Source organism: Capricornis sumatraensis, chromosome 2 (assembly GCF_032405125.1).
Source record: "Capricornis sumatraensis isolate serow.1 chromosome 2, serow.2, whole genome shotgun sequence".
NCBI classification, from domain to species: Eukaryota; Metazoa; Chordata; class Mammalia; order Artiodactyla; family Bovidae; genus Capricornis; species Capricornis sumatraensis.
The window spans coordinates 159,287,489-159,299,539 of record NC_091070.1 but is presented as its reverse complement, the minus strand read 5'-3'; the positions used below and the strand labels follow the sequence as shown (position 1 = coordinate 159,299,539).

At 41.1% G+C, this 12,051-nt stretch overlaps 1 protein-coding gene across 1 annotated transcript in view; it reads right to left on the bottom strand.

The window, feature by feature from the left end:
- The window catches only part of SYDE2 (synapse defective Rho GTPase homolog 2), a 38,135-nt gene extending 28,120 nt beyond the window's left edge, over positions 1 to 10,015 (bottom strand). The window contains exons 1-2 of the mRNA XM_068966604.1: positions 9,292 to 10,015; positions 38 to 733 (exon numbers count right to left, since the gene is read on the bottom strand). Of these exons, the coding sequence (XP_068822705.1) occupies positions 38 to 733; positions 9,292 to 10,000 (1,405 nt within the window). The 5' untranslated portion in view covers positions 10,001 to 10,015. The remainder of the gene's footprint in view (positions 1 to 37; positions 734 to 9,291) is intronic.
- Positions 10,016 to 12,051: the final 2,036 nt, after the last annotated feature.

Sequence of the window (12,051 nt, the reverse complement as noted above, 5' to 3'; positions counted from 1 at the left end):
ATCAAAGAAGAAATGGCAGATATACGGTCATCTTTACCTGAAAAAGGAGATTTCAACATGGGACTGTCCTCTATAATTATACGTTCTTGCATCTTGTGTCTATGCCTTTGCTTGTACTGCTGCACAAACTCTGTGGGACAGATGGAATCTACAGGATTTATCTCGTTTGACTGTGTGGTCTGAACATCGCCTGTGTGTTCAGAAGAGCAGAGCAAGTCTTCAGTGTACTGCTCTGCTTTCATTAGGTTACTGCCAGATAATACTCTCAAACTGACATCAGGAAACTTCAGAACAGCAGAGTCTGTCTCACCAAAACTCAAGGCATTTGAAATACCAAAGTCATCATCCTCAGGAATGGGGTTGTACCATATTTCTCCTTCATCATCTGCATCATTTTCCTCATTAAAGTCTAATGAACAGTTTCTTGATAATGAAGAATTTGTAGCATTACACACCATATACGTACAATATTCTTCAGATGATTTGAGAAAAGGTTGTGACAGCTGCTGTTTAGGTAGAGAAATAGGTGAAACAGATAAATGACTTATATCTTGGGATTTCCTATTTTCTTCTTCCAAATTAAAAGATCTCAGAGTACTTTGATATAGCCAATTGCGTTTCTTTGACACAGTGATGCTGTTAAGTGGCTTATGACCCCTGAAGCCAATATTATCCTTCAGATCCTTAAGTTCGTTTCTCTTCATTGAAGACTCACAGACATTTTCAAATAAATCTGTTTCAAAGAAAAAAAGAAGGTAGAATATAATACCTCACATACCAAGAAAGACATGTCACTTTAGACCAGTTATTAAAATACTATTTTTAAAAAGATAAAAAGAAAAAAAAGTGTAATATTAATCACATTCAGAGACTAAACTTAAATAAGAAAAACTTTGGATTTTCCACCTAAACATGATTTCTATTATTTAGTTATCAGGTACCGTAAGAATTCTTAAGAAAAACGATAAACAAACTTTGAAACCACCTTTATAAATATCATAGGGCTAAAACAGCTTTATCCTAAGCAAAACATATTTTATAAAAAGCTTGTATAGAATGCTTGGTACACAGCATGCCTTTAATATGAGTAACTTTCAACTCACTACTACAAGAACTTTACAAACTACAAAGTAATATTATTACCTTTTCACAGAAAGATTAATAAAATCTTTAAAAAATAAATCTAAAGATTGAATAAATCTTTCAAAATAAATGTATCTCATTTATTACTAAGTATCTTACTGATTATTGAAATTTCAAAATAACATTTGTTTTCTAACCACATAATGCAGTAGCAACTCATACAGAGTTTAAGTTCTAAATATCTAGAGCAAAAATAAAAATTAAAAATCCCTAGAAAGCCCTTGATTAGGACTAAGTATCCTGTCTCACAATAAACACAACACAACTATATTACAGATAGGCACAAGCTTAAGTAGCAAGAATACAAGAATGAACAAAATGGTCCCTGCCCTTAAGGAATTCACAGCCCAATGTAGAGCATCAAATACTTAGATACGTGCATGTATTAATATAATGGATAAGACTCTAAAAATGTATAACATTAATTACATATAAAGGGGAAAATTTCTACACTTCCAAAAAGTCACATAAAGCCGGCTTCAGTGACAGTCAATAAATTAAATATATATTGTCCATAGTGGAAACAGGGTCAGACTTTATTTTTGGGGGCTCCAAAATCACTGCAGATGGTGACTGCAGCCATGAAATTAAAAGATGCTTACTCCTTGGAAGAAAAGTTATGACCAACCTGGACAGTATATTCAAAAGCAGAGATATTACTTTGCCGACTAAGGTCCGTGTAGTCAAGGCTATGGTTTTTCCTGTGGTCATGTATGAATCTGAGAGTTGGACTGTGAAGAAGGCTGAGCGCCGAAGAATTGATGCTTTTGAACTGTGGTGTTGGAGAAGACTCTTGAGAGTCCCTTGGACTGCAAGGAGATCCAACCAGTCCATTCTGAAGGAGATCAGCCCTGGGATATCTTTGGAAGGAATGATGCTAAAGCTGAAACTCTAGTACTTTGGCCACCTCATGTGAAGAGTTGATTCATTGGAAAAGACTCTGATGCTGGGAGGGATTGGGGGCAGGAGGAGAAGGGGACGACAGAGGATGAGATGGCTGGATGGCATCACTGTCTGGATGGACGTGAGTCTGAGAGAACTCTGGGAGTTGGTGATGGACAGGGAGGCCTGGCGTGCTGCGATTCATGGGGTCGCAAAGAATCGGACACGACTGAGTGACTGAACAGAATTGAACTGAACTGAACTGATGCTAATTTACTATGCATAAATAATTAAAACAAAACCATATTTCTAATTTTAAGATCATGCCAGGTTTGTAAACTATGGTCTGTGCTACTTTGAGTGCGTAGACGGTTGATTCATTTTAGTATTACAGCAAGTAAAATATAGTAGTCTAGTAACAGAGAGTGATAAAAACATATTAAACTTTGAGGAACTTAACAACAACCAAAAAATTTGGTTCATGTATAACAAAGGTTTTCAGTAACCTCCCTTCTACTGAAAAAAATCATTTGAAAATGTAAATTTGCCCTTTTTATAACCCTAAATGTTACCTAATCAAGCAGATTAATTTAAAAACAAAACAAAGCCTTAAACACAAACTGGGCTTCAAGTTCAATTAGTTCCAGAGGCAAGAATAGAGGAACAGACTTAGAAGGGAAGAAATCTCCCATGAATGCCTACTATGTCAGATATTTATTTACTCAATAAATATTTACTGAGTGCCTATTATGTGGCAGGAACAAGAGATAAAGCAATAAGAAAGCCCTTAACCTCCTTTAACCCACCACAGTAATCCTGAGACAGGTTGAATTAGTTCCATAAGCTTCAAACATATGAGGAATATGGTCAAGGTGCTAGCCCTAGGATTCAAACTTAAGTCTGTCTTTAACTTATATGCAGAGTACATCATGAGAAACGCTGGGCTGGAAGAAACACAATCTGGAATCAAGACTGCCAGAAGAAATATCAATAACCTCAGATATGCAGATGACACCACCCTTATGGCAGAAAGTGCAGAGGAACTAAAAGGCCTCTTGATGAAAGTAAAAGAGGAGAGTGAAAAAGTTGGCTTAAAGCTTAACATTCAGAAAAAAAAGATCATGGCATCCGGTCCCATCACTCCATGGGAAATAGATGGGGAAACAGTGGAAACAGTGGCTGACTTTATTTTGGGGGGCTCCAAAATCACTGCAGGTGGTGACTGCAGCCATGAAATTAAAAGACGCTTACTCTGTGGAAGGAAAGGTATGACCAACCTAGACAGTATATTGAAAAGCAGAGATATTACTTTGCCAACAAACCATGCTCTCACCTGTCTCCCCCACAGCATGCCAGCTACTAAAAGTAGGGAAGTAGGTGACCCTCTCTGAACATGATGATAGTATCAACCCAATTAACCTTATAGGGTGGCTCCTAGGATTAAGTAAGGTAATGTTCAAAATACTTTGACCACTATATAGTACTACTCAGAAAAGTCAAGTAACTTGCCTGAGATCACCTATTGGTAAATGGAAGAGGCAGCACTCAAACCGATCACAAAGTCTACATGAGTACACCTGGACTACTACCAAAGGATACCCACCTCCACTCTCTCAGAATCTAATATGCAAACATTTAATGGATATTCAATAAATATCTTGAATTAATTTAATTTACTTTAATCAATGAAACTTGAAGATTCAAGAGTTTGGTTCTGTCTCCTTTACACTTAAAATTAACAACAGTCCTGGACCTGTATCCAGAAAAGACAAAAACTCTAATTCAAAAAGAAACATGCAGCTTCATTTTCATACCAGCACTATTTACAATAGCCAAGATATGGAAGCAATCTAAGTGTCCATTGACAGACGAATGGATAGGGAAGATATAGTGCATACATATGCAATAGAATATTACTTAGCCATAAAAAGAGTGAAATAATGCCACTTGTGGCAACATGGATGGACCTTTAGATTATCATACTAAGTGAAGTAAGTCTAACAAATATAATATGCTACCACTTATATGTGGAATCTAAAAAAATGATACAGGGACTTCCCTGGTGGTCGAGTGGTTAAGAATCTGCATGCCAATGCAGGGGACATGGTTTCAATCCCTGGTCCAGGAAGATCCCACATGTCCTGGAACAACTAAGTCCATATGTAGGCTTATGAAGAGAAGCCCACACTCACTGCAACTCGAGAAAGCCCAGCTGCAGCAACGAAGACCCAGCACAGCCAAAAATAAAAAATTTTTAAATTAAAAATAATTTTTAAATGATACAAGTGAACTTTTATTTCTAAAGCAGAAACAGACTCACAGACACAAACTTATGATTACCAAAGGCGAAGGAGAGATGGGATAAATTAGGAGTTTGCAATTCTGGCTGGAGAGTGATCTGCAATTGATCTGAAGTTGAGAAAGATAGCTTTAAGAAACACTGGGAATTGAACTAGAGGGCACCACTATAGAAGCACTTCTTCATTCTACTCATCTTTTCCTCTGTGCCTTTTTCATCTTTTCCTCTCTTATGCCTCCTCCTTACTTTCAGAGAACTAAAAACAGTCTCAAAGTTCCCTTCTCTACTTTTCTATCCCCAAAGCTAGCATACAGCATTTTTCTTAAGAGTTTTTATTGTTCCTAAAGTGGTGTCCTCTAGTTCAATTCCCAGTGTTCCTTAAGGCTGTCTTTCTCAACTTCAGATCACTATCCAGCCAGAATCTTAATGACTTGGGACAGGCAATATTTTCACAAAGCTTGCTTGCCTTTCTCTTGGTAACAGCTAAGTGCCAGGTATGGTACCAAACGGATTATCTTTTTTCATCTTCACAGCAGCCTGAAGACTGGGGCTATGCAAGGTTGAGTAACTTGTCCAAAGTCATAAGCCTGGTAAGTGGTAGATTTGATCAGAAACCCAAAATCTCTATTCTACTAGCCATTACATTATATGGCCTCCTCTCTTGCTGATTCTAAAATCTTTTACTTTTATTGGTCCAAGGTAAGACCAACACAGAGAGAGCTGCTTATACTTGTCATAGATAAGTAGTAAGTATAAGTTCATGCTTACAAAACTGAAGCAGAAGGACTTCCCTGGTGGTCCAGTGGTTAAGAATTCACCTGCCAATGGAGGGGACATGAGTTCGATCCCTGGTCTGGGAAGATCCCACATGCCGGAGCAACTAAGACCATGGGCCATAACTACTGAGCCCTCATGCTGCAACTACTGAAGCATGTGAGCCTAGAGTCCGTGCTCCACAACAAGAGAAGCCACCACAATGAAAAGGCTGCTCACCACAAATACAACAGCAAAGACCCAGCACAGCCAAAAAACAAACAAAAAAAACTGAAGCAGAAAGAGGTCAAGCGTTTTGCTCTAATAAAGGGGTTAATCTAAGTATCAAGTGCCAGAATAAAGTAGAATGCTTTTTCAAAACATTTAACAAAATATCAAGATAGGTGATTGGAGGTACTGAGAATTACAGAGCCTTACTATTCTAAAAATGTATACCAAATAACATCTATACTGGCAGTTTGTTAAAATGTAGAACCTCAAAGTCCCACCCTCATACATATTAAACCTTCATTTTAACAACCAATAGAGATTCTCAAAACATTAAGGACCATTTCGAAAGGTAGGACTTTCAAAAAGCAACACAACACTGTTTTCTGCTGAATTTGTCATTCTCAGTGTTTTTCTGCCACCAGCAACTCTGATGTTTTATGGCACTCTTCCCAAAACAAAAAAACAGAAACTAAAACATGGACCTGCTTGCTTCTGGGGCCACGACGGCAGAATTTCTAACAGAAGGATTTAGATGTAGAAGACAGACAAAAATTACTTGCCTACATAGTTTTACTAGTCTTGAAAGGGCTAATGCATGAAAGAATTTATTGGAAAAATCCATAAAGAAAATATAACTCATAAAGTTACAAAAATGGAGCTACATATATTTCAGAAAACAGAATTAGTAGGAATCTGCATTGTCAACTTCAATTTAAGATATAATGCACAAGATCATACCAGCTATTTAATACTACCTGTTACCTGCCCTAATTTTTCTTCTTTCACAGATCACGGAACAAGAAGAGTAGAGTCAAAGTAGGCTAATTGTTTTTTAAAGCAGTAAGGCCAAGCTAGCTCAACTTGGTGCTCAACTTGGAAAATAAACTTTTCCATTTATTTCTGAGTACTATCTGCTAATTAAATTTATAAAGACTTATAATGAAGTATAGTCAGTAAACAAATTTAAATTCCCTTTTACAGCTTACAGAAACTTAACAGTATTTACTATGGAATGACTTTAGATTTCTCAATTAATCATCTCAACTAGTAACAAACTGGCCAATCTGTGAACACTACATTCTGCATCAAATCACTGGCAGCACTGTAATATCAAAAACTTTAATGATTCTTAATAGGCGCCAGAAATCAAAACAGAAAACCACTTTGGCTTCCATTTGTCATATGGTCTCAAAAACTTCCAAAACACCTATGTAGACTAGGTATCTCTATCCCCCAATATAGTTGTTTCATGTTATAAATTCTAACTATAACTGTATTTTGAAAATCACAAATCATATTGTATAGCAAAATGTGATAGAAACCTTTAGACTATTTAACATCTTTATACAATCAAGAATGTACTGCTTCATCAGGACTGCCTGGTTAATTTTTTAGAAAACATGATTAAAAACAGAATCCAAGTAACCAATTTGAACTAATTAAAGGTAAAAGTGTAAAGTGGATATAGCAATTGATTCTATTCTAGGAGTCCCTCAACTTTTTTGCTACTTTGAGGAAGTTACTTATTTCCCATCTCCTCAATCCAAGCAATTTAAGAAAATTAATTAGATCAAACCTCTAAGGAAATTTAGAGTCCCTTTGCTTGTGTGTGCTCAGTCACTCAGTCATCCGACTCTGAGATCCCATGAAATTCTCCAGGCAAGAATACAGGAGTGGGTGTCATTTCCTCCTCCAGGGGATCTTCCCGACCCAGGGATGTAATCCAGGTTTCTTGAACTGCAGGCAGATTTCTTATCACTGAGACATCGGGGAAGCCCATAAAGTTACTTTGACCTTATATAAATAGGGATTTTGGAGCTTTAAAGACTTGAGTTTGAATCCACATAATAGTTTGGACCTATATACTAGTATACATAAACCATATACTAGTTTAAATGACCTTGGGCAAAGTACTTAACCTCTTATTTTCTTTTGCTGTTGCTGTTCAATAATAGCTGTCATACCTTCACGTTGGGGCGGTGGGTGGTGAGGGGATGGGGGTGTAATAAAGATTATATGCAGACCCTTTAAAGTATCCAGAATGTTTTTAGAAAATTGAACTAACCATCATAAAAAGTAATTTTTTTAAAAAGACTAAATTCTTCAAATCTATACTAGATATATAAACATTGCATAAAGTATTTTTTATCTTTCCTGAAAGATAAACTAATGATTTGAAAGGAAACATCTGAGTAACTTTTTTAAACCAGAGGTTACCTAAACTTTTGTTTAGATTTCTTGTGAAATATCTAATATATACACAGTAAATATCTAATTTATACATAGAATCACATAGTAATCCTAATGCCATTTATTTTAAAATTAATTTCATTTACTTAGTTTCTCAATGAAAAAAGTCAATGAATTCATTCTTAAAAGTTACTTCATTTATTATTATTTTTAAAAAACTTGAAATTTTCCACAACAGCTGAGAATATTAAAAGCCATCAGATAGTAATGTTTAACCTTTGCAACAAAAGGGTAATACATATTTTACTTAAGTTTTATACAGATTTTTGTTATTGCTAAAAGTTAACTGTCTTACAAAGAGTTAACTGTACCAAAATCAGTGGAGGTAAAGGTATAATAGCAATAAAATATAATAAATGATTACAAATACTTTACTACTGGAAATGAATACTTTAATATGAACAGCATAAAGTACATCTCTCTTCACAAAAATCTGCATTCTACTATCTTTTTATTTAGATGGAACGGAAAAAGTTTGAGGGAAAATTTTGACAGGTGTGGGTTAAACTTCATAGATTCAGAAAAACTTTTCTAGTTTTGCATGCACTTGAAGTGAATCATTTGACTTGTCTTCATTGTGTAATAAAAACTTTTGTGAACTTTGTTTCTCCTCAGTTTTGTGTTTATTGGTTAAAAAAGTTAATGTGTACAAAACTAGCCCTGTAGGATTTGTAATTCTTACCAGGGAAACAGCCAAATACTGTGAATACTTTTACATTTCAGCATTTAATATTTTTAAAATTATTACTAATATGTAAGTCATTATGTTCACTAAAAGTCTTTAAGAGTGTAATCCAAAAGATCATGTTGTTTTTGGCTCAGTTTGAAGGTACTTCTTTCACAAGAGAGTTTTTTCTTATTTACAACTTCAGAGATTTCTAGAATTGATAATGTAAACCTTCAGTGAAAACTAAAAATCACACATACGAAACAGGGAGCAAAATTCTATTATTAGGACAAATATACTTTTTACAAATGACTTTAAATGTCCACACTTTCTTTAAAAGTATATAACACATACTTTTCTTTTGATTAAAATCCAAGTGCCCTTCATTTTCCACAATAAGAAGATTATCCAGAGCTAGGTTTGGGGGTAGGGAGGGGAGAGAAAGATGAAGATAAGAAACAAGTGAAATCCTACCCGACTAAAAAAGTTTTTTTACTATGATAGATTTTTTCGGTTTACTTTGGCTTTGGGTTTGGGTTCTGTATATGTCTGTGTGCACTAACGCTCCTAGGGTGGGGGAGAGTGAGGAGGTGTAATGACTAAAATGACAGTTTAAAAAGCCCATAAAGTCTAACTTGGATCAAATTCAAATTCACAAACTCCACAAAAGTCTACAGTTCGCCTAGAGCTACAAAGAATAAAAATCAAGGCAGCACCGCCCAACTCTTAAATCCACTAAAAAGTGTGTGGTGGTGAACTTAACCTTTACTCACTGTTGCGCTTAGGAGAAGGTAGGTACACTGGTTCTTAGAGAAGAAAAGACAAAATCCCCAAGTTCCTCATGCCACTGTCAAAAAGAATAAATAAATAAAAGCAAAAAACGAGAGAACGTATGATCCTGGGTAACCGGGAAATCGTATTAGGCTGCCATTGACATGACACTCACTTTGGCACGGGCACGTACCTGTCTGCAAAACCATAACCTTCTTCTTCGCTCTAAAACCAAAGCCCGCTCGGTAAACTTTAAGGCTCAAAGAGTTAGCATGTTGATTGCAAGGCATCCTACCTGTCAGCGTAATTCTTTGGTCTGGAGGCACCGACAGGACCTGGCTTTCCCGCATTTTCAAAGCGCCCAGATTTGGAGAGGTTGCCTGAGCACCCGTGCTATCAGGTGTCCTACGGGCGCGACCCTTCATTCCCAAGGACAGCAGACGTCCTTTGTACATCCACTTCTGCAGCTTCTTGACTGTCACCGCGGGCGGCCTGAGGAAGGGGAGCCCCTCCTGGCCGTCCCCTTTGCCGCGGCTTCCCGTGGAGCGGCCAGGGTCCTCGGATCTGGGAAGTCGGGGCCCCGAGGGCGCCGCGGCCCAGGTGCTGCCTCCGCTCCAGCCGTGCATCCCGCCTCCACGTGGCGGCGGCTGGTCCGGCTCCCCCCGCGTACCGCACCAGATCCAGCTGTCGCTCGGCCACCGCTGGAATGGAGGCGTTTTGGCACCCACCTGGAGGCTGTCGAGACTTCTGCTGCAGGACAGACGCATCCGAGGAGTCCGTGGGCGGCCTCCCCCCGACTCCCCCGGAGGCGACCGGGGCGGGGACACCTGCTGCCAAGGGCAGCCGCCGCCTCCGCGCTCCCAGTCTCGGGGGCAGGCTCGGCGGTCCGCCGCGCCGCAGGGGGAAGGCGGCTGGCCCGGAGCCCGGGCTCCCGCCGGGCACCCGCGATCTGCCCAGCCCCGGTCGCCCCGCCGCGCGCCGGAGTCAGGGGGCAGGTCGTGCATGGCCTGGATCAGCAGATAATAGGCCTCTCGCAACTGGGTCTGCAGCCTGCCTGTCTCCAGGCGGCCGCCCTCCGCCCCCGGGGAGGAGCCCACGGCTAGGGGAGGCGGGGGCCACAGCTCCGCCTCCGCCCCCTCAGGCTTGGACGCAGGCTGGAAGTCTCCCGGCAGGTTCTCGTAGTAGTCGGCGTCTTCCTCCTCGTCCTCTCCGCTGCCCTCGGAGCCCGGCGGGGCGTACAGAAAGGCACGACTGAGCCCGCGGCCCGGGGGGGTGGCCTCCTTCCAGCCGCGCGGCGGAGGCCCGAGCGCCCCCGACCTCTCCGGCTGCCCTCCCGGGACCCCCGCCTCAGGACCCCACGCCTGAGGCGACGGCGGGAGCCGCTCCAGGTTCGGCCGAGCTCCGCTGGCGCGCTCGCCTGAGGGGGCGTCCCGGGCACTACCTGCGTCTCCCTCGGCAGCCGAAGAGGCCGCCACGGTGGCTGCTGAGGCCGCCCGGAGACCGAGCCCCCCGGTGGCGTGGGGACCCCGTCTTCCCCGGAGCCTGGATAACGTTTTCCTCAGAGGGTCCGTCATCCCCCTCCGCCTCAGCAGCCAGGCTCGCCCCCGGTGCGGGGATAACTCGGAGCCCCGCTCGCGAGAAAGCTGCGCTCGCGGAGGCGGCGGCGGCGGCGGCGGCGGCTCCCCATGACCGACGCTGGCCCTCTCGGGCTCCTCACATACTTGGCATAACTCTGCCGCGGCAAGGGTGGGGGAGGGCGGCGCCGCCTCAGAGCGCATGCCCAGCAGCTCCGGGCTGCGAAGGGGCGCACGGGCTGCTGGTGCAGCGTTGAGTTCCCCAGGTGGGCGCACCGCGCTGGGCGAGGCGAGGCGGAGGGCGGAGAGGGAGGTGGGTGAGAGCTAAAAAACCGACGGATAAGAAAGTGAACGCGTCGTGGGGGCTGGGAGAGGGGTGCAGTGAGAGTCGAGGCGGGAAAAATAAGAAGCGGGAAGGTGAGTCTGAGCGGGAAGCTGCAGAATTCTGGTTGGGGAGACAGAGAAAGGGAAAGTGCCCTCCAGGCTGCCACTTCGTCACCTTCACCCCCCCATCCCACCCCACCCCCCCATTGCCACCATTGCACGAGGCGTGTCTAATGCAAGTCCTAGCTTGAGAGAAAACAGATTGTTTTGACGGACAAGGTATGAGTACAGGTGTATCTCAGTGCAGTGTGTTCTAGAAACATTCTGAATCATTTTAATTGTACAGGGAGCTGGCTAGTTCAAGGAAATTTGCAGCGATTCCTTTTGTCCCAAAGATCACCATTGCAGGCTGTTTTTCTTTGTCTTTCAGTTAATGCATGCTAAAACAAAATTAATTCTGGCATAAACCAAAACTTGCAGAAAGGAGCCGCTAGTCTCCCCATCCCCTACCTAACACTTTCTTTTCATTAGAACTGGGATGAGAAACAACTGGGCTGAAATTTAGAAACAGTATTATTTGGAAATACCAACTCTGTCTCAAAAGCATTAAAATCCATGTTCTGTTTAACAGCTGTAAAATACCTTGTGTTGCCACAGATCGGTGGACATTGTGGTTGATAAAAATCAATATAATTTAAGGATTAAACTTTTTAGCGTTTATATGTTAGGGCCTTTGAGTACCTCATAAATATACTACTAATTCCTAGTACAATACTTGTACCAAGTAAATACTCAAGAAATACTTTCGAATAAATGAATGCTTGCATAATTTGATAAATATTTAGCTCTAACTTACCCTGTGTTCAACGATATTTATCTATGTAAGTTCCTTTTTCTTTCTACAAGTCAAAGGCTCTAGCCTCTAGATGTGGTTTGATCTATACTACCTTAGAACCTAGTCTACCTAGTCTCTGCATCCTGGAATAATTTTACTTGCATCTCTATTTGCAGAAATTTTAACCATCCTTAAGACTCCACTTAGCTGTCTTCTTCGTGAAGTCATCTCTGATCTTCCACATGGATGTAATCTCTCTTCCTCCAAACTCTCCCATAGTACTTTGTTCATACTCACTCATAGTATGTTATTTTTTGTTTTA